Source organism: Eschscholzia californica, unplaced genomic scaffold (genome assembly GCF_041429995.1).
Source record: "Eschscholzia californica isolate CP2 unplaced genomic scaffold, dmEscCali1.0.p SCAF_1, whole genome shotgun sequence".
Classification (NCBI taxonomy): domain Eukaryota; kingdom Viridiplantae; phylum Streptophyta; class Magnoliopsida; order Ranunculales; family Papaveraceae; genus Eschscholzia; species Eschscholzia californica.
Genome location: NW_028238198.1, coordinates 49,298,768 through 49,320,444, shown reverse-complemented (window position 1 = coordinate 49,320,444; position 21,677 = coordinate 49,298,768). Strand labels below are relative to the sequence as shown.

At 33.7% G+C, this 21,677-nt stretch overlaps 1 protein-coding gene across 4 annotated transcripts; it reads right to left on the bottom strand.

The window, feature by feature from the left end:
• Positions 1 to 18: 18 nt before the first annotated feature.
• On the bottom strand, positions 19 to 3,928 carry LOC147567345 (nudix hydrolase 13, mitochondrial-like). 4 transcript variants are annotated; one of them, XR_015230739.1, is made up of 7 exons: positions 3,465 to 3,818; positions 3,262 to 3,381; positions 1,586 to 1,700; positions 1,423 to 1,506; positions 859 to 1,008; positions 196 to 696; positions 19 to 130 (listed from the first exon to the last, which is right to left on the bottom strand). XR_015230739.1 is itself a non-coding variant. In XM_086653966.1 (6 exons), exons 2-6 carry the CDS (start codon positions 3,330 to 3,332, stop codon positions 439 to 441), a joined length of 678 nt encoding a protein of 225 aa, XP_086510092.1. In that variant the 5' UTR covers positions 3,333 to 3,381; positions 3,465 to 3,928; the 3' UTR covers positions 19 to 438. The 4 variants fall into 4 exon arrangements, 3 of the variants coding, with proteins under 3 accessions (XP_086510092.1, XP_086510093.1, XP_086510094.1); XM_086653966.1 differs by having other exon boundaries at positions 19 to 696; positions 3,465 to 3,928; XM_086653967.1 differs by having other exon boundaries at positions 19 to 696; positions 3,262 to 3,361; positions 3,465 to 3,903.
• Between the last annotated feature and the right edge of the window lie 17,749 nt (positions 3,929 to 21,677).

Below are 21,677 nucleotides of genomic sequence, written 5' to 3'. Positions count from 1 at the left end.
CTCTATATTTTGTCATATCGAGAAACGGGTAAGTGTTAATATGTCCAACGTATGAAAATAAATACATAATTAGTTACATCACTAGCGAGCTCTACAATTATATGTACTTAGTTAATGATTACAAATACGGCTATTAACAATAACCCTTTCTGTCAAACCTTTGAAATGGTTTACAATTAACTAATGAGAAATGGCAGTTGGTTGATCCCTTCTGTTTTCTCTGTCTAGATTACATTAAGTTATGTAACTAGCATGACACAAGCAAGACCTGAATCGAACTGCATTACTAGACAGTAGAAGAAAACCGCTACAAAGTTGAAGTGTTCATCAATTTAATTCGCTGTTAATCCACATCTTCATCTTTGAGAGGGTTAATTAGTACCAAATCAGGCGAGAGATTTAGAAAAGAGTGGATTGTTATCTTCTCTTCACGATTCATCATCCTAAGATGAGAGGTGAATTTAAATGTGAATCACCAAGTGGTTGGGTACCTGAAGGCTGAACAAAGCAGCTTGGTGACATTATCTTATGATCTCCCACACCATCTGTAACTGCATCTTTAGTATCTCCAAGTCGAGCAAACTCCTCTTCGCTTGATTCATACTTCCCCGTTTCAGACATCACTCTTCGAAATTCCTTAAGCGCTGCACGCATCCAGTCATATCGGCATAGTCTGAATGCTTGTTCAACACTTAGCTACAACAGGGGGGAGGTGAGTTAAAAACTTCTAAAATGTTAGTTAGATTTACTAGTACCACAAAGATCGTATTTTAGAGAATTTCGGGGAAACCTCCATCAAATTCTAGCACATATCAGGGTTTTCTAAGGATCTAAGCTTTGGTTTTTTAGCTTACTTACCCATCTTCTACCGTGGTTTTTCTCATCCGGCCAGGTATCAAATTCCTCAGTCACTTCCAAAGCAAACATGTAACCCCTGCAAATTCCTTCTCTGCTGCAGCTATTCTCCCTACTCTTGCTTCTAAACTCCCACATTCCCAAGGGATTTTCCTATATAAATGAACTAGCTAGATCAAAATCAAGTGTTCAGAACTTTTAATTCTATGGAGAAAAAATAATACTAATTAAAAGAAAATTTTGATCTTAATTTTGGGACCTGAACCAAGAATAGCTTGGATCTTGGGCTACTTATCTGGGTTCCAAAGGAGGAAAAAAATTACCAAAACTCCTATGCCATGATTTTCTTTGTAAAAAAGAATGTATCAACTTTATAAAGTTTCCACAGAATAAGGTTTGCATAGGTTTGCTCAGAGCACGCAAGGTTTGCATCATCTGCCTATTATGTTGCACAGGCTACAAAATATTGACATGTTTTCTAACCAAGACCAAAAGGAAGTTGGGTCTATGGCTCGATTTCCTGTTCAAACAAACAAACAAACAAACAGTGGCATGATATGAACTTACATCTAGTTTTCCTTTAACTCCTACTTCTTCCAAGGCTTCACGACAAGCCGCTTCACAGATAGTCTCATCATCTTCCCATCCACCCTAAGAAACAAATTGTGAGGAGAACATCAGACTGAATGCTTTGCCTGAAAAATCAAATCACATAATGTAGAATAATTACCTTTGGGAACACAAGGTCTTCCCGATCAGGTGAAGAAACCATTAAGACTTCCAACCTACTCTTCGAGTCAACAGTTTCATCTTCAACATCTTTCTCGATTTTATAAGGAATACACCTGTTTGTGTTGAATGACGACATGGGTAAGGAGAATATTCCAAAAGTAAATTTGATATGCGGGCAAAATAATAATAGATCCTATAAACAGATTATATGGATCACATGGAGACAAGAAAACGTGCTCTCACGACAACTGCAGGGAACCATAAAATCATCAAATATTCTTTTAACCGTATCAAGATCTTGGTTGGGCCAAACCAATGAAGACAAACCACTGGACACTGATTTCAATCTTCAGTTCTGAGATATAACTGTGATGTGTCTTTGTGTCGATGCATCATATATCTTGCAATAGAAAACAAGATATCTGGTTGAAATTTGGTTATATAAAAAACTCATTTAGCATTTAGCTAAGATCAAGCAGAAAGGATATCAATTAAACAATTCAAGTTCCTCAAACAGGCAGCCGCCAACATGGCAAAATACATACAGGAAAAACACCTTTCACGAGATCTACCGAAGCATGTGACCATCTGGAACAGAAATCTAAGGAAACCTACTGTTAAGGAATGTGAAACACACATCTATATCTTCATATCTCAAGTTCACTGGACTACTGGAGATCTCAAAGAATCAATTAACCTGTCTTTCCAATCCAGGAAACAGGTCCAGTGACAGTGAACCAATTTCCTCCCGTAATGTTTATGGAATCACAGCGAAGAAGACAATTTCTTTTCCGAACAAATAGCTCTTGTTTAGTTTAACAGATTAGTTTTTCAAGATCTGTCAGGATGATCATCAACCAAAGGGAAGATGATCTAATAAACTCGACCAAGCCACTTCCTAGTTTGAACACAAGCATATTTCGATAATCCGACCTCTATACTTCTAAGCAATTCTCCCTATTCAAAGCAATCTGTGTCTCAAGTTGTACTTACAAGAAACTGCTTATTTTGTAACAAATTGTACTTACGAAATCAGCTTACGACCACCAATAATCATTTCCGCATGATACAAGAACTTCAATCTAAATTCACCTACATCTTAGGGTTCAATTTTTTGTCGTAATGAGAATAGTCCCACATAGACACACAAAAGTCCCGTAACTAAGAATATGAATAATATATAATATCTAGGGTTATCCACTCACGATTAGTTTAACTTGCAAGTCCACTATCTTAATAACAAACATCAAAGGACGACGAAATTTGAGTGAATTTGTATCTATCTGTGTACCCAAAGAAAAATCAAAAACAGGAGCACAGGAATTGTGATAACCCGCTCAAAGTATTATCAGAAACATTTTATTATGGAACCTAGAGATGCTGTTCATCAGAATATATCTAAAACAAAACCTAATTAACAAAAAGATGCCTTTTATTAGTCAAGCTTCTTGAATAAACATACTTTTTGTGAAACACCTGAACTTTACCTTCAAAACTAATAGATACAATTTGACAAAATTAAAGATGAAAAAGTGTAAGGAGGAAACAAGATGACTAATTATGAATAACAACCAATCAAATAAGTCAAAAGTAAAAGCAAAAAAACTAACATAAAAGTAGATAGAAGATAAGAAAGAGAAAGTTGTTGTGGGGAAATGAATAACAAAGACTTACCCAGCAACAAGACGAAATTCTTCATCATATCGTTGCCTTTCTCGTCCAGTTCGAGCTATCAAAGTCGTCATGGTGATAATAAAATTCAAATTTATCTATCCTTGAAACCAATCAGAAACCCTAACAATCAGGGGAAAAAACTCAACACAACCCAAAACGTTTTTACAGATATCTGTTGCAAATCATGATGATTTAAACCCTACCCTTGTTGTAAAATAACTCTGATTAACATAAACCTTTTGATCCCAGCACTGAAACTGCATTAATTGCGAAAGAAACAAATGGAGAAAACCTAAGAGAGAGCATGAAAGACGGTGCTTGGGAAATAGGAACGAATAATATACAAAGAGGTATGGTTATCGAGGGTTTGACGACCGACCAGTGGAAATTGCTCAAATTTCATGCTCTCTATCTCTCTATCCCGAGAACTGAATTTTAAATGCGAGATGGGTCAAAATTCTGAAAATTTTGATTGTTAACCATTCAAATCGTGATTCAAAGTTAATGAATTTCCACAGTAACAAGAACAAGATCACAAATAAATTTCCTTTCCAGATGATTCTTCCAAGAACAATAGATTAGTTTCAAAACAGAGAGGAGGGGGAGGGAAGAGAAAAGAGAGAGAAACAGAAGAGAGAGAGAGGGAGACAGGACGAGAGTTTTTCGCGGGACTATATCAGCGACCCATTTTTTTTTTTTGTTTTTCTTTTTTAAATCCACCTACCCAAAATTAATACTCTTATGGTCTGTTTGGTTGCAGGATTCCTAAGTAGGATTCCTATCAAAAGTAGGATTTAGTAGAATCATGAATCCTTGGTCTGTTTGGCTACCAAGAATCCTAGGATTCTTGAATTTTAAGGATTCCTAATTCTAAAATTTGTATTGGACCAAAATCCCACCCTACCCCTTGAAATTTGCTAGGATTTTAATAAATTAATAAACTTAAATCAACAAAAAAATTATTTTAAAAATATTAATTTTTTCAAAACTCATTTTTTCATCAAAAATCAGTCTTTTTTTAGAAAATTCTAGAAAAAATCATTTTTCTCCCAAAATTATTTTTTTCTTCAAAAAATTGTTTTTCTCCCAAAATTGTTTTTTTCGACAACCATCTTTTTCCCCAAAACTGATTCTTCCCAAATTATTTTTTACTTGAGATCGATTTTTTCCAAAAAATATATTTTTCTTTGAAAACAGTTTTTCCTCCAAACATGTTTTTTAAAGAAAAATCGACTCGAAAAAATCAGTTTTCGGGGGTCAAAATGATTTTCGTAAAAAAAATTGTTCACGAAAAAAGTTAAAGAAAACGGTTCTCGAAAAAAATTTACGAAGAAAATGCAGAGTTCTCGAATGAAACGATATTTGAAAAAACGAGTTTCGAAAACAAAGTTGATTCAATATTTAAAAAAAAAACGTTTGAAAATACTTAAATAATAATAAATCATAGGATTCCTATTAGTTGCCAAACAAATCAAAAAATGTTACTTAGATTCATGAATCCGCGTTCCGCCATCCAAACACACCATCATTTTTTTTTTTGAGTTAATTCCAAATTGGCCCAAAATTTGTGACCAACTACAATAGCCCCTCTCTCAACAAAAAAGAAGAACTACAATAGCCCCCATATTTGTCAAACCATCAACATTTTTACCCCCTTTCAAGAGTATGATCTTGCTCACGGTAGAGAAACCACTCATGGCCATGGTGGGTTTTAGGGAAAAGTACATTTTTTCTCCTCCCTCTGATGACCACCAACACCACCGCCACCACCACCACTACCGCCACCACCACCGCCAGCATATCTCTATATTGTTTTATGACAGTTATGTGGTTATTTCATGCTAACATAATGCTAACATAAGTACAAGTTTTATTATGTAATATCTCATTCGAAAAGAAAAGGAAGAAGACTTAATTTCACTTACCAGTGAAACGAATTTATGTTGAGTTGAATATTGTGGCTATCCAAGCATATGACCCTATGTATACAATAAATTTGGAGAAAAAGATTGATGGAATTTTAGAGAGAAAAGAGAATATAGAGGCGGAAACATATTTGTCCTTCAACAAAAACAATAATAATGATAAAAATAGACAACGAACCGATACTCACACGAAAGACAGAGTGAGAGGGCCCCAGTTTTTGACAAGGAGCAAATACAATGTTGGGTAAGTTGTACCTATGCTTCATTCAATACGCTTTTTCATTGCACATGACACATTTATTTCATGTTTTCTTTTGCTCTTCTCAATTTTTAATGGAGCTCATCTAATCTCAAATAATACAACAAGCTCATCTAATCTCAAATAATAGTATAAAATTAACTACTCACTTTGTCTTTCCCTTTTTCTTATTTAAGAAAATAATCATAGTCATCTTATAGGGGACATGAAATTATTTAGATTATAAATTTCCAAGCAAATGTGCATATGTAATATTCCCCTTCCTTACAAAAACTCATACAACAACAAACGTTCAACAAAAAAAAAAAAAAAAAAAAACACAAACGTTCTTATCTTTGTTTGTCACAGTGATGGAAGTATTTGATTATTTTACATTTTCAATGTGATGTAGATATTGAAAATGATATTTATACTATTAAAATGTTAATCAATTTTAAGAGGGTTAACTCCCAAATAACCCCTTGACATTACCTGCACGACCCGTTAGCTCTTAAGATTGTAATTCCGTTGGTCAAATTTAACTATCAATATTTTTCTTCTTCTTTCACTACAATAATGAAGAGTATTTTTATCAATCGAAACCGCTGAAAAAGGAAAATCGTCAGAAAAGTATTTCTGACAGTGAAACGTCGTCGAAAATAGTGATTTAGAAATATTTTTCCGACGGCGCTATTGATATATGCTGTTGGAAGTAGCATTAGTATCGTGGCAGGAAATCATACTGTTTTTTATGGCATATATTAATAGCCCCGCCCGTGTTTTATACTATTGTCGATGGTTTATTTGCCATTCAAATATATCTTCTTATTCTAGTTTTCCTATTTCCGCTGCTACTACTGTTGCAACCTCATAATTATCAATCACGCAAAACAAACCCGCAACATTACATAACAAAAAAATATATAACTCGTAACTGTAATCATCCAGAAACCATACAAACTAATATTTTTTGGGTTTTTAGTATATGCCCCCCATTTATTTAGCTATATTAGGGCTACACCCCTAAAAACACTTTCGTTTAGGCGTTAATCTCCAAAGCCCATTTTCCCGTCAAATAGCCATTATGTGAGGAGCGTGCGAGTCACATGCTCGATCTCGGAACAAAATACCCCGTCCTAATCCCATGGTTGGAAATATTTTTAGTAAATAACCCCCATTTATTTAGCTATATTAGGACTACACCCCCGACCAAAATACCAATTGGAGCTTCACAACCACCTATTTCTCAAGTATCTTCTTCATCTTAGCCATCAACTTCACATCTTGCAGTACATAAGGAAGGTTGTCTAACCTACTTTGGGAGGAAACTAACTAGACCTATTGGTCAGGTGTTTAGGCCATCCATGAACATGATGAGTTTGTAAACATGATGAGTTTGTAAACATGATGGATTTTATACATGGGTTTTATATGTCATGGCAGGAATCGGTCGACTAACACTTGCTTTTGCTTCCCAATATATCTAAAGATTTCCAAGTGAAGGTGAATGGCATGTCCTGGGTTTGGATTTTATAGAGGATGAGTTATGACCGTTGAAGGGGGTGAAGGGCAATATGGGAATGATGTTGCAACAACTAAAAAAAAAGGGGGGATTAGATCAAAACCCTTTATCATGTTAGTTTCCTCCCAAAGTAGGTTAGACAATCTTCATTATGTACTGCAGGTTGTAAAGTTGATGGCTGGGAGGAAGAAGATACTTGAGAAATAGGTGGTTGTGTAGCTCCAAGTGGTATTTCGGATGGGGATGTAGTCCTAATATAATTAAATAAATGGGGAGTCATATACTAAAAATGTTTCTAACCGTGGGATTCGGACGGGGGTATTTTGGTCCGAAATCGAGCATGTGATTCACACGCCCCTCACATAACTACTATTTGACGAGAAAATATTTTTAGGGGTGTAGTCCTAATATAGCTAAATAAATGGGGGTCATATACTAAAACCCCATATTTTTCTAAACATATTATATATACATACGTGTATATATATATATATATATATATATATATATATATATATATATATATATATATAGATAATAAAATGGGTGGATGGGTGCTGACTGGGACAAACCCAAAGATAAATCCGGTCGTCCGTCCCACGTCAGCACTAGCATCCACCATTGGATTTGACCACTTCATTTGAGGAAAGGATTCAGCCACTTAAGTTGGGGAAAGGATTCAGACACATCTGTTTCCCAGGACCAACCCATCCGTTTCCCGCCGGATACATCTATTCAATCTTTTTTCTATTACAACAGTGGCTGCTCCAGTTCGAGAATTTGTCATTCGTTTCACCTTCCATTGTCAGTGCAGAGGAAGCGAGGTAAGTTTGCTTCTGTTCGTCTTTTTTCTCATGTTCGTCTATTCATCTAATCTATTTTATTGGAATCAAAATTGAGAGTAGTTTTGTTGAAATCAGAAATGAGTTCTTTTGGTCTGTTTTGATTTGGAATCTAAGTATGTAGTTGCTTCATCTATGTGAGAAATAAGTCTTGTAATCTATTTAATTTGTTCATCTATTGGAATCAAAATTGAGAGTAGTCTTGTAATCTATTTAGTTGTCTGGGAATTTTTATTTTGTTGTCTGGAGTTGATATGGTACTTTTGTGATAAAAATCTGCATAGACTTCATACGCTCACAACCTGTTTGATAAAATGTCTCAAACAAAATGTCTCAAACTTTGTTATATCCAATTTATGTTTATGTTTACTGCTGTTTCACATGATAAAAAGTTGTTTGTATGTTGTAACTTGGTACCTCTCAAACTAGGAACCTCTCAAACTTTGTTAAATACAATTTATGTGTTCTATTGTTTTAAATGATAGAAAGTTGTTTGTATGTTGTTGTAACTTGGTACCTCTCAAACTTTGTTACATCCAATTTCTGTTTACTTATGTTTTAAATGATAAAAATCTCTTTCTGTGTTGTTGTAACTTGGAACCATCTATGTGAGTTGATAGAAATTAGTATTTGGTTGTATAGAGATCGTATGCCCACAAAGTGTTGTAACTTGGAACCATCTATGTGAGTTATATTACTGTTGTTCTTTTAAATTCTGGAGTTCAAATGCTCCATTGCCGACGCTTAGATTGGTGATTGGAGATGAAATGAATTGACCCTCACCATTAATTGTCTTCCTTTTTTACGTCTATGTGCCTATAAGGTACACCTTAAGAGGATCAATATAATCCTCAAACCATAGAGTAGCCATTGCCCATAAAAGATCATCACCATTAATTGCCTTCCTTTTTCTCTCTGGCACTTATCACTGGCCATACACGGAATAAAACTCACCAAGCAGAAAAAATAAAACAGAAGCCCTGCTTAACACAAACCCACCTCCTGATTTCAAGTTTTCTAGAACTTTTGTGTACGTGTGCCAAGTATGTCCTTCATGAAACCCAGTTAGCACTTCGAGTCATGACAATATTTTCTTCATTCATCTTCATCTCGCATTTGGCCGATATTATTTATTATGAACCAATTTGTTATCTTTTTAAGAAATATACTAATATCATGTTGTTGTTTTTCAGTTTTGACTCTTCAAACTACGCTTGAACTCAGTTTCGGCTCTTCAAACTACGCTTAGCCTCTTTTGCAAATCACTTCGTCAGTAATTTCAGTTTCTTACTTCCATACTTATTGTTGTAAATCTCAAATGATCGCGTATGGTTACGTTATGCCTAGATTTCCCAGATTTTTCCGATGAACTACAGAAATAAACATGTTTAGAACATACTAGAACCTCAATATTGTTGTTTTGTGCCTGTGAACCTCGATATTTGGATGTCGAAACGTATAAAAAAATTTAGCAGTTAACTGAAAAAATGCTACGATATGTAGGTCTTCGAGTTCGTTCCCCTTAAGCCATAATTTTAAAAGCCTTCAACTTATCTCTGCCTGCACTTTGAAGTTCGAAATTACCAATTGTTGGTCTATTCTTATATATTCAACTTTTCCGTCCAAATGATAAGTAATGTCTTATCGTCCTCAAGTGTGATTCCATTTTTCTGCTGTGATATTTTCATGATTATAACGATGCTATAGTAGAATGCGTCTTATTTATATACAACACAAAATCCTCTTCTTCTTCTAAAGTGTCGCACTTATCTCTGTCTACACTTTGTTGTTAAATTTTATCGGTTGTTGGTTCATGCTTTTGCTGATTGCCTCTTTCTAATTGTTGTTTTAGTCCTATAACTATGCCTGGGATTATGGTCCGGCATAGAGTCGTATTGCTTATTTGTCTGAATTGGCATACTTACGTGTTCTTGTATGTAACTGTACTGTTTCGAAACTAACTATCTGAACCTTTACTGTGTTCGCACAGAGTCAAATTGTTATCTTATCTGAAATGGCATTATTCGGTGTTTCTTATCTAACTATAACGTTTCAGACCCAGGATTCTAAATGTTTATTGTGTTTGAAATGACACTTTAGGTTTAAAACACATGCTGGCGACAACAAAGTAGTAGTACGTGTGTATATATATATATATATATATATATATATATCTATATAATAAAACAGGTTGAAACATGCTGACTGGGACAAACCCCTGGATAAATCCAGCCGTCCGTCCCACATCAGCGCTAATCCCAACCATCTGATTCAGCCACTCAGATCACCCGGCCCCCTGAAGCAACATCTCTTCTCAGTGCCTATAGGCGCTTCTCTTCTACTAGACAGACGCATCTGTTCTCAGGGACATCTCTCTTCACACTTCCCTCCATTAAAACCAAGATTCTCTGCTTCAGAATTGTTTCTGCTTCGTCTGGAAATTTTGTTCTTCTAAATCAATTTGTGTTTATTTGAATTTTTTTTTTTTTTTTATCTTCTACTTCCCTCCATTAAAACGATTAATTCTCCGGTTCAGAAATTATTTGTCTTCCTTGGTTTGGTTTGGAAATTCAGTAATCGCCGGCAAGGTTAGTATTATGTTCTTATAAGTCGCTTTCTGTTTCTTTGAAATTTGTTTGTATTCTGTGAATTTTTTAATTTCTTACTTCCAATTTTTGAATTCTGTGAATATGTTTCTTTCAATTTTGGTAATTTTTTTCGTTTGAGTGCAACAAGTAAAGCATAACAGGCATAATTTTCGATTGAGTTTAGATTCATTTTAGTGATCTTCGTGAAATATGAGTTCTGCTTATGAGGTGTTTGATGAAATGTCTTAACGATAATGTACCTCTTTAAGTTTCTGTCCAACTCCCTTTAACCTCATCTTTTAAATGTCCGGCATAAATTGTACCTCTATAAGTGTGTATAGGACTAATGTACCTCTTTAAGTTTTTGTCCCAATCTGTTTAACATCATCTTGTAAAATGCCAGAAAAATTGTACCTCTTTAAGTGTGTATGGGATTAACCCTGTGACGGAGAACAATGACCGGGTTGATCCTCCATTTGAACATGAATATGGATGGATTATATACAATAGTAAGCAAAAATTGTACCTCTTTAAGTGTGTATGGGATTAACCCTGTGACGGACAATAATCGGGTTGATCCTACATTTGATGAATGGAGTATTTACAATATAGTAAGTAAATGTGATGAATTTGATTATTAACAAACCAGATTCGCTATTGTACGGCAACTCTCAGTTTTTTTTTTTGTTTGATGTGATAATAAGTCCTTTACTACTCTATTCCATCTATTTCAATTGAGCCGCTCCGGTTCTAAATGAACAAATACATGAAAAGGATATAGTTTTCCGGATACGTCGGCAGAGATTAGTTATATAATTCAGATGTCATAAGTCATTAAGGGTTTAAAATTGATTATTGTAGCTAATGATTTCTTAAAGTATCTAAAGTTTTAGGGTTTTCTTCTTCTAACTTTGTTTATGTTAGATTTTAGGATCTTAAATAAACTATTGTAACTACTGATTTCACAATTTAGGGCTTTCTTCTTCTTCTAACTCCGTTTAGCTTTTTATTTTTAATAGATTAAGAGGCCGTCTATTACAGTAGATTAGTTATTTTTTGGTTACTTAGTATTTGGTTTCATATAATCAATTGACTTTTATTTAGCCTATGCATGATGGATTGTTAATGCTATACTAACTTTTTTAGACAATGAATTGTTACAGTTTTAATTTCAGAGAGAGAAGTAGAGAGAACTGAATTAGGAGGTTTTGGTTCACAGAAATAAGAACAAATGATCTAGATCGATTTCATATTTCCAGGTTTTTGTGATCTCTCCCTCTATTTCCTTAGTTGTCAATATTCTTCGGTTTCACATTAATAATTGTTTGTATTTTTTACCGATCCATTTTCTTCTATCCATTATAGAAACTCTGAGAATATAATCATTAGCTTTGATATGAACTAATTCAGATGTCATAAGTCATTAGCTGATTATGCTGGTATTTATGAGATTCTTTAGTTTTCGTATACGTAGATTTTGATTTAGTTTTCATGAAACAAAGGTTTTATAACGCTTATCACAGAAACAGGAAGTAACAGGTTTTGATGCAGACTCTGAGTCAATTAGTAATATTAATGAGCTTTCATATATGAAATATGAATCATATAATGGATTCGAATGAGGAAGAGTTTTTACCGAAAAAATATTTCGGATATGAAAATGCTTAGTGTAGAGCAAGATGAAGATATTCATGAGAATTTTGAAGCTTCATGTTCTGAAGACAACCTGAGAATAGTGGAGATTGAATTGAATGAACACTTCGAAAGTTCTTTAGTTTTGAAGGGATAGATTTATAGATTCAAGTGTGATTGGAAGAGAATTGTTTACTAAAATGAATTTGAAGAGTAAAAAAGAATTAGTGAAGAAATGGAAGACTATCCTTTTAATTATGAGCTTAAGTCTCGAGATTGTGTCCGAAGAATTCACCAGTGTCCGAGTTTGAGGACTTGGATGAATTGGAGTCACTGTGGGAGCGCTAATTATCCGAGAAGAGTGTGAGTCCCAAAGATGGTTGAAGATTTTAAACCATCTACACATTCTACAAGATTTACAAAGAAAGGATGCGAAAATTTAATACTGTCAATCATTAAAACATTTACTCTTCAATTCTTATCTTTGTTAACTATATCTATATCCATGATTTTCGTATACCTCATTATTCGTTTGGTGTTGAATTGGCGATCGATAATGTTAATTCAAACACTTCGATCATTTGTTATCTCATCTTTAAAGTGTGTTGATAATATATAGGTTTTCTCCAGCTTAATTATCAATTTCATAAAGCTTCATCAAGAAAATCAGGAACTCGAACTCTCACATCAATTTTTTCACAAAATTTTTGATGAGAAACCTAAAAGACTCGAAATGGAGTCAACGGCGAAGTCCACTTTAGAACATGATTTAGAAGTAGTTTATATTGGGCAACTTTGTCTTTCTCATTATTATTACATAGAGAAAGCTTATATTTGAGGTAGGAAATTAAGATTCTTAATATTTGGTTTATTTTACGGTTGCTTTCACTATTTTTATCGATTTTTCAAAGGCTAACTTCATTGAAATGCACAGGATCCAAAGGATAAAGATGGAAGGACAGAGAAGGAAGGAATTACTTGTACTATGTTCGGGTCTTATTATATATATTCTGAATTCATTATGAAGTTGGTAATGAGTTTTACATTTTTTTTTTCTTGTGCAGTTTCATGTGGAGACCATGAAAGATGATGGAAGTTTGGTCTTTGATTAATACAAGGTAAAACTGATCCCACATTTCTCTACTCCTATGGATTGGAGGAAATTAAATGTTGAGTATTCATGTTATGATATTTCATAATGCAGGTGTTCGGTGTGAATTTATGTTCCATTATATATGAGTTAATCTTTGAACTAAAGATATAGATTGAAGTAAGACCTCAGGTTAGTTTTAGTTACGTTTCTGGATTGGTTAATCTAATAAAAAATTAGAAAACTTGGTTTCTTTTTTGACATAAGCAGTAATAGTGACTAAGAAGAATTTAGAGGGTTGCTTTTGAAGCTGATTATAGAACTCGGCTTGGAAAGAGAAAATTAAAAGTTACAGCTAGCTTTTTTCTAAAAGTTTGACCCGTTATGTCCCTGTTATTGTGCCTTTAGATTCCTATTCTATTGGTACACTAAAATCCATACCTAAAATATCCATGTAACAAACATAAAGGTAGTTGACAAGTGTTACCCTTTTTTGTCGAAATTAGGGGGAGTTATATGATGGCTTCCGAAATCTTAAGATGTTTCGTGACAAAACTCAAGTTGACTTCCAGGTGGTGGAAGAAATGGATAGGAGGTTGTTAAACTAGGCATTTTTTGCATTGATGTTTCATAAATTTCTTTTACTGTTTTGATCATTTTGGGGTTCATACTTCATAGGTAACGGGCTTAATATACTTGTATGGATTCTTTTTTTACCTTTTAATTGTGTTTCAGGAGTAACTGGAGGAGGATGACAAATAATGCAGTTTGGTGTTTGCGAGTTTGAGGTATTTGCAGTAATGCCTGAACGACCTTTTCATGGCGGTGTTCTTTACTAATAGTTTGTTCTTCACTAGAGTTCTTTTTGTTGAAAGTTACAAATTATTTTTTGCAAACTGTAAAACAGTCGCAATCAGTTATAAGTTTTTAGTTAATTTCAATATTTCAATACTCTCAAACATTTGATTTGGTTCAGACAATTGTGATAACAAAAGTCTATTTTTGCGGACTGAATGTCTTTTGATAACAGGTTGTCAACAACTTTATATCGTATGTAATGCTTAACGAAAGCGCCCGTGCCAGAGGCACAGGTGAATACCAACAAGACATCCCACTTTCATTTTATTGTAAATTTTTTATCTTTTCCTGTTGCTTTCCAATAACCAGCTTCTGTTGCTCTATTTGTTCTCATCCTGTTGGATATTTTCTATCTCTTTGACAGGAAAAGATAAAGATTTATCTATTATGATAATTAACGAGAGTTATCCATTGTGCATGAAGGTGAAATTTTTAATTTTCTTTCTTGATCTTATTTTCGTATATTTGTATATGTTGTTCTCCGTGCCGGAGGCACGGGCTATACCCTAGTATATATATATATAGAACATTACGAACAACAAAAAACTACGTCTAAGCAAGACATATAAAAAAAACCCTTCATCTTACATTACAAGAAGTCAAGTAAGCAACCAAAAATTATGTGCATGAATAACAACTTTGCTTAAACGACCTTTAGACTTTGTTGTATCTTCTCATTATGGGTTTTTTAGGCCAAGACCCCCATTTATTTAGCTATATTAGGGGGACATCCCTAAAAATATTTTCGTTTAGGCGTTAACCCCAGAGCTGATTTTCCGTTCAAATAACCGTGAAATAGGGGTTGTGCGAATCACATGCTCGCTTACTGACCAAAATACCCCCGTTCTAATTTTTAGTATATGTCCCCCATTTATTTAGCTATATTAGGACTACACCCCCAACCAAAATACCACTTGGAGCTTCACAACCACCTATTTCTCAAGTATCTTCTTCCTCTCAACCATCAACTTCGCAACCTGTAGTATCTTCTTCTTCATTTGGAATAAGTGATGCTTCTAATTAAAATTTTCACTATACAATCTAGATTTTTCTTCACTTTGTGGATCTATTGAATCTAAGCAAATGGGTTCTGGTTTCAATCTGGAGTTCACCAATTTCTTGTTTTTGCTCTTCTTTATTGTCAACTTGGGTTCTGTTTTTTGCTCTGAATCTTGGTTAGTTGTTGAAAGACAATCTGAAAACCGATTTAACATGGATGAATTTCTTCCTCGATTTCTTTTTCTTTGATTGCTTCTCCTTCTTCTTCAATTTCTTCTACTGCTATTCTAGATTTCAATTCTTCTCTAGCAAAATCTTCTAAGATTTCAGCTTTTTATTCGAAACCCATGTCTAAGAAATGTATACCAACTCCTCAAAACTTGACTAACAGATTCAAGATCAGATATTTGTGAGAAACAATTATAAAACAGAGACTTGAAACCAATTACACCATTTTTGGGTACAACTACAACTAGTTGTTCTTTTATTCTTTTTTGGGTTCGGTTTGGTGGATATTATAACTTGAACTTGACCCATACAAGTAATTTTTGGGTACAACTACCTCGGACTGGTAAAGACACGATCCACCCTATCATCGGAGTACAAGTGACACCTCGGCCAGAGTCACTCGCTGATTGGGTCTAGCTCAGGGAGAGTATGACCCAGTCTATAGCCGAACCTCAGACTTATGAGACAGAGAACGTAACAAGGGTGAACCAACCGGAGTGACTCGTGGAGTGGATCTAGCTCTGGCCTCTGGCTAGGGGTGAGCACGATCCAGTCTATGGGTGAACCTCGGAGTTAGTGGTTCGACATGTAACTAGGGTGATTCAATCGATCGTGAGATAGGAAGGTATTAGATCGGGATAAACTATTCGAATGGACAAAGTATTTTGGTTAGGGGTGTAGTCCTAATATAGCTAAATAAATGGGGTCATATACTAAAAATTAGGACGGGGGGTATTTTGGTCAGAGATCGAGCATGTGATTCGTACGACCACTACTTCACGGCTATTTGAACGGAAAATAAGCTTTGGGGGTTAACGCCTAAACGAAAATGTTTTTAGGGGTGTCCCCCTAATATAGCTAAATAAATGGGGGTCATTCTCTAAAACACCCTAAGAAATTTGATAAATCTCAGTCAAGAAATCAGAACCAGACAACTAGCAGTAACAGAGGAACCGTAATTGGGGGTTTGTTTCGATTTGGTGGAAGAAATCAGATTGTGATCGACAGAGAAATTTGGTTTACACTTTATTGTAGCGAGAGAAAGAAATAAGAAGATGATTAAGCGAGAGAGAGAGAGAGAGAAATAGAAGATGATGAAGTCGCCGGCCTTCGCCGGAACATCCGGCCGACGAATTTCTGCCGGCGACTTCTAAGGTGCATTTGATTTGCGTGTTTTGGGTTTTGCACCGTCTTCCCCGGAAACTTTTGTGCTTTCCTCAAAACAATGGCCTTATTTGAAAGAGATTTTAAAAATTACTTTTCAGAAATAATTAACAGAAGAAGATTTACATAAATAAATTAATAAGTCAAGGAAAGATTTTAGATATTACTTTGTAAGAATAATTAATAGAATATGATTTATATAAATAAGTTAACAAGGTTAGGAAAGATTAAAGTGATTTTAGAAATTACTTTTGTAAATATTTAATAGAAGGCTATTTACATAAATACGTCAATAAGTTTAGGAAAGAAGATTCGACGAAATTTTTTTTATGGAAATGAATCTTTTAGAAATGATTTTGTTGGAAAGAAATTTTTATTCAGTTTCTTATAAACTTAAGATTCTTACGAAATTTTTTCAAAATCTTTTGAAAATAAAATTATGGAATTTTTAAAAATAAGAAAGAAAAAAAAATGGGGGGTTTTGCCAGGATTTTTGAGTAAACAGTCCAATTAATGTGGGTGGGTGGGGGGGGGGGGGGGTAAAACAAAAAAAATCCAAACTTGCCAAAATATTGAGTGCAGGTCCAAATGTCAGGGACAACTCATTATTCCCTGGTTTTTATTTTTTCTCCCCTTCTTGCCCCTGGACGGGAAATTCTGGTGTTTTCTGAAAATATAAAGCGGGAAAGTAATTTTTTTTGAAAATTCGAAATTTTTGACCGAAATTTTGGGATCTCGTCCAGCAAACTCTGTCTTCTCGTCTTCTTTCTCTCTCTAAAACCTTAAGAGAGTCACTACTTTCGTTACTTCCCTCTCTCCGTTTCTTTCTCTCTCTAAAATTTCCCAGTTTTTCTGCTCCATTATCTCTCAAATTTTTCCTATTGAGGCATTTTTTCTAGAAATTTTGGTAAAATTATAGGATCCCGCCTACAGATTTTCGCTAAGATCTTTATCTCTCCAGATTTATCTCTTCCCCTAATTTCTCTCATAAATTTACGGTAAATTTATCTCTCTTTTAGGAAGGTTTTTTTTTAAATCTTAAAGTTTTTTTTGGATGGATTTAATTTTCAAATTTTAGATTTATCTCGAGATTTTCTTTCCCTCTTTATCATATTTCTCTCTAGATTTTTTACCTTTTGAATCAAATACTTTCATTTTATTTTACACTTTCTCTGTAAACAATAAAATTTCCAGAACACAATAAAATTTCCTAGTACAAAAATGTCTAGTACATAAACCAATTGGCAGTACACAAAACAATAAACGGTACATAATTTAATTCTCAGTTCGAAAAGTGTCTAGTACACAATACAATTCCCAGTAGATAAAAAAAATTCCGGTAAACAAGAACATTTCCAGTACAAAAGTGTCTAGTATACAAGAAAATTTTTAGTAAATAAAATAATTTCCAGTACACAAGAAAATTTCTCGGTACAAAAGTGTCTAGTACACAAGAAAATTTCCAATAAATAAAGTAACGAAAAAATTTAGCAAGAAAATTTCCAATAAATAACATAATTTACCAGAGAAAAATTTGAAATTTGAACCAATCTGAAAAAATTTGAAATTTGAACCAATGTGGAAAAATTCGAAATTTGAACCAATCATGAAAAATTCAAAATTTGAGACAAGAAACAAATCTTAAAAAAAAAAAAAAAGAATTTTGAACCAATCTGAAAATATTTGTTGAGATTGGTTAAATTTGGAGAGACAAAAAATCTAAATTAGTTAGAATTTGGTTAAATTAGGAGTGAAATTAGGATTTGGTTAAATAAGTAGAGAGAAAGTAAAAGAGTAGAGAGAGAAAGTAAATCCCGTGATTTTTCAGAGTGGCAATTCTGTAATTTTCTGGATGGCAAATTTCGTAAATTTGATGAAAAAATAAGGACGTTACGGTACTTTCGCTTGGGGCTCTGACTATTTGGACCTCTCTTTCATTTATGGGCTACCGTGGATGGGATGCCTATAAACTCCCTCTTTTTGGACCCTTGACCCAACGCCCCGTTTTGCCAGGCCTGCCATGTTGGGTCCAAAATATAGGCCCAGGATGGGACCGGAAAGGAACTAGGGGCAACCTAGCTCGCTTTCGTACGGGCCAGGCCGAACTGGGTCGTTCTCGGGCCTAAATTGAGCTGGTCCGACCTTTTAAACAAGACCAGTGATTGGTTAATTTATTATTATGATCAAAATGGAATTTCGCGTTGTCTAATGATTACTAATTCTAGTAATTAAAGAAGTGTGAAGTCGGCTATAATAGAACCCGTTTCACTACAAGTTTGTAGAGAAAGAAAGAAAAGTTCGCCTGAATTCTATGCTTTCTCCTTCTCCAAAACCCTAATACTGATAAGTATTTTCATCCTAAAGTTGATGTGTTCAGAATTAGCTCATAATTGTTTATAGAACCTCCATTAGAGGGCTCTGTTGACTCCATTGAAGTAGTCATGGCTGATTTGGTTTATGATTGTTTAGGTTATTTTGCTTCTTTATGATTAGGTACTTCAAAAAGTAGTTGAGTTTTTGTTTTTCTGTTTCCATTTAATAAACAACAAGTATACGTGAACCGTCTCTTTGGACTCCCACTTGAACCCTTGTGAGGGTTTCTCTCTCCTCTCACATGTTCAGTCACGTGGAGAGAGAAACTCTTGTTTCTCTCACATCGGTTCAAGTGGGAGTCCAAAGAGTTGGCCGAACCAAACCAAGTCGAACGCACCGATCGGTTTTTGGACCGAACCGATCACCGTTCGACTCGGTTCGGCCGAAAATCCGAACAACCTAAATTCGGTCTGGTTTGGCCTCGACTTGAGTTTCTAGAAACCACCCAAACCGAACTGACCAAACCCTAATGAAAAATGAAATAATAATCTTGTAAAGTTAGAAAGTGCTAAACTAAAAAGGAAAAGAATTAGAAGACCTCTAATCAAGTCTTCCATACTACTTTCTGTCTTCCTTCCTAGTTGTTGTTGGTTCCATCAACCGCCTATTCAACTTAATCGAAAGGTTTTAAAGGTAAGTCTTCACTGATTTTCTATTTATCACAACCGATTCTTAGTTAGTAACTTAAAATTATAGATTTTGTATTCGCACTTCTATTTTTATTTTTATTTTGTAATGGTGGGAAAGTACGATAAATTTTTAATTTTTATTTTCGGCATATGTAATGGAGGAAAAGTATGATGGATACTTAATTTTTATTTGGTATGTGCAATAAAATGAATAACATTAGTTTACAATTTTCTCTAAATTGAGTTGAACCATGTCGAACCATGTCGGCTGGCCGAATGATCGACTCGACTTCGGCCGACGATTTAGTCAAACCGCCACTTATTGGTTCGGCTTCGCTTGAACCAAAACCGAAAAAAACCGACCATTGCTCACCCCTTGTTTGAGTACACTTTTTGTTTGATAAATAAGTAGATGATTGTTTTGGTTTATAGAACTCTAATGTTGCTTTAATAATAAAGTTTATGATTGTTTTGGTTTATTAAACTCTAATATTTTTTTAATAAATAAGTTGATAATTGTTTTAGTTTATTGAACTATAGTATTGTTGTAATAAGTAAGTTTATTATTGTTTTGGTTTATTAAATTCTATTATTGTTGTAAAAATAAGTTTATGATTGTTTGAGTTTAACTATTATTGCTAAGCAAGTTTATAATTGTTTTGGTTTATTGAACTCTAATATTTTGTAATAAATACGTTTATAATTGTTGCGGTTTATTAAACTCTGGTATTGCTGTAATAAATAAGTATATTATTGTTTTATCTTTAATAAATAACTTTACGGTTGTCTTGGTTTTCTAATCTGCATTATAATTTTGGGTAAAGAGTATCAATTTTTTTGAGTTAATTATTTATAATTTTAATTATTATATTTTTTCTTTCTTTTCTTTTTTTGACCTTTTTTTAGACAATATTAACTATTATTTAATATCTTTATTTTCTTCACATGTAAAGAAGAAAATTATTATTTTTTAGTTTAGGTATCAATTTTTTTTAAAGTTGTAACTTTATTTATTATTTTTTAGTCAAAGTAGATACTTATCAAATTATAACAAATATAATATATAAATAACTAACTCAAAAACAAACTGATACTTAAATCAAACAACAAAGAACAAAGGTACATGAACAAAGGTGCGTAAAAGAGAGACTAGAAGCCACTAAAGAAGAACATAGAATGAGTGGTAAAACAAAGCCTTAATGTTATGATTATTATCAACAACCCTTCTTAACATAATCTGACACGAAACGCTCTTTTTGCATAAATTTCTTCTCTCTAGAATCTCTCTTTCTCTCTCTCTAGCATCTTTCTATGTGTGCGATTGTTATGGCGGCGGCATCGTAACTACCTTTTTGTGGGGTACTTATTGGCGTATAAAAACATTGAGAAAAAATTTAAGACGTATCAAAACATTTAGAATTAGCTCATGATTGTTTATTAAACCTTCATTAAAGTGTTATGTTAAACTCCATTTAATTGGTATTAATAAGTTTATTTAGTTTATTAAACTCTAGTATTGATGTAATAAGTAAGTTTATAATTCTTTTGATTTATTGAAATCTAGTATTGTTGTAGTAAATACGTTTATAACTGTTTAGGTTTATTTAATTTTAATATTGTTGTAATAAATAAGTATGTAATTGTTTTAAATTACTAACTCCAGTCTTCTAATAAATAAGTTTATAATTGTTTTTGTTGAGTAAGTTTGTAATTGTTTTAGTTTATTAGACTCTAATATTGTTGTAGTGAATATTTTTGTAATTGGTATGGGTTATTAAACTTTAGTATTATTGTAATAAATAAATAATTATATGAATTGCTTTATTAACTCTTGTATTGCTTTAATAAATAAGTTTATGACTGTTTTGGTTTATTAAACTCTGGTATCGCTAGATTAAGTAAGTTTATGATTTTTTTGGTTTATTGAACTCTTAAATTGTTGTAATAAATATGTTTATAATTGTTTAGTTTATTAAAGGGTTTTTAGAGAATGACTCCCATTTATTTAGCTACATTAGGGGGACACCCCTACAATTATTTTCGTTTAGGCGTTAACCCCTAAAGCTCATTTTCCGTTTAGGCGTTCAAATTGTCGTGAAGTAGTGGTCGTGCGAATCACATGCTCGGTCTCTGACCAAAATATCCCCGTCCTAATTTTTAGTATATGACCCCCATTTATTTACCAATATTAGGACTACACCCCCAACCAAAATACTTTGTCCGTTCGAATAGTTTATCCCGAGCCAATACCTTCCCATCTCACGATCGGTTGAATCACCCTAGTTACATGTCGAACCACTAACTCCGAGTTTCGTCCATAGACTGGGT

Excerpts from the sequence above, each read along its gene's own strand:
- LOC147567345 (XM_086653966.1), bottom strand. The coding sequence starts at position 3,332 with ATGACGACTTTGATAGCTCGAACTGGACGAGAAAGGCAACGATATGAT. Across the intron at positions 1,507-1,585 it reads AAGACCTTGTGTTCCCAAAG|GGTGGATGGGAAGATGATGA; the intron begins GTAATTATTCTA and ends TTTGTTTCTTAG. Across the intron at positions 1,009-1,422 it reads GAGTTAAAGGAAAACTAGAT|GAAAATCCCTTGGGAATGTG; the intron begins GTAAGTTCATAT and ends TCATTTATATAG.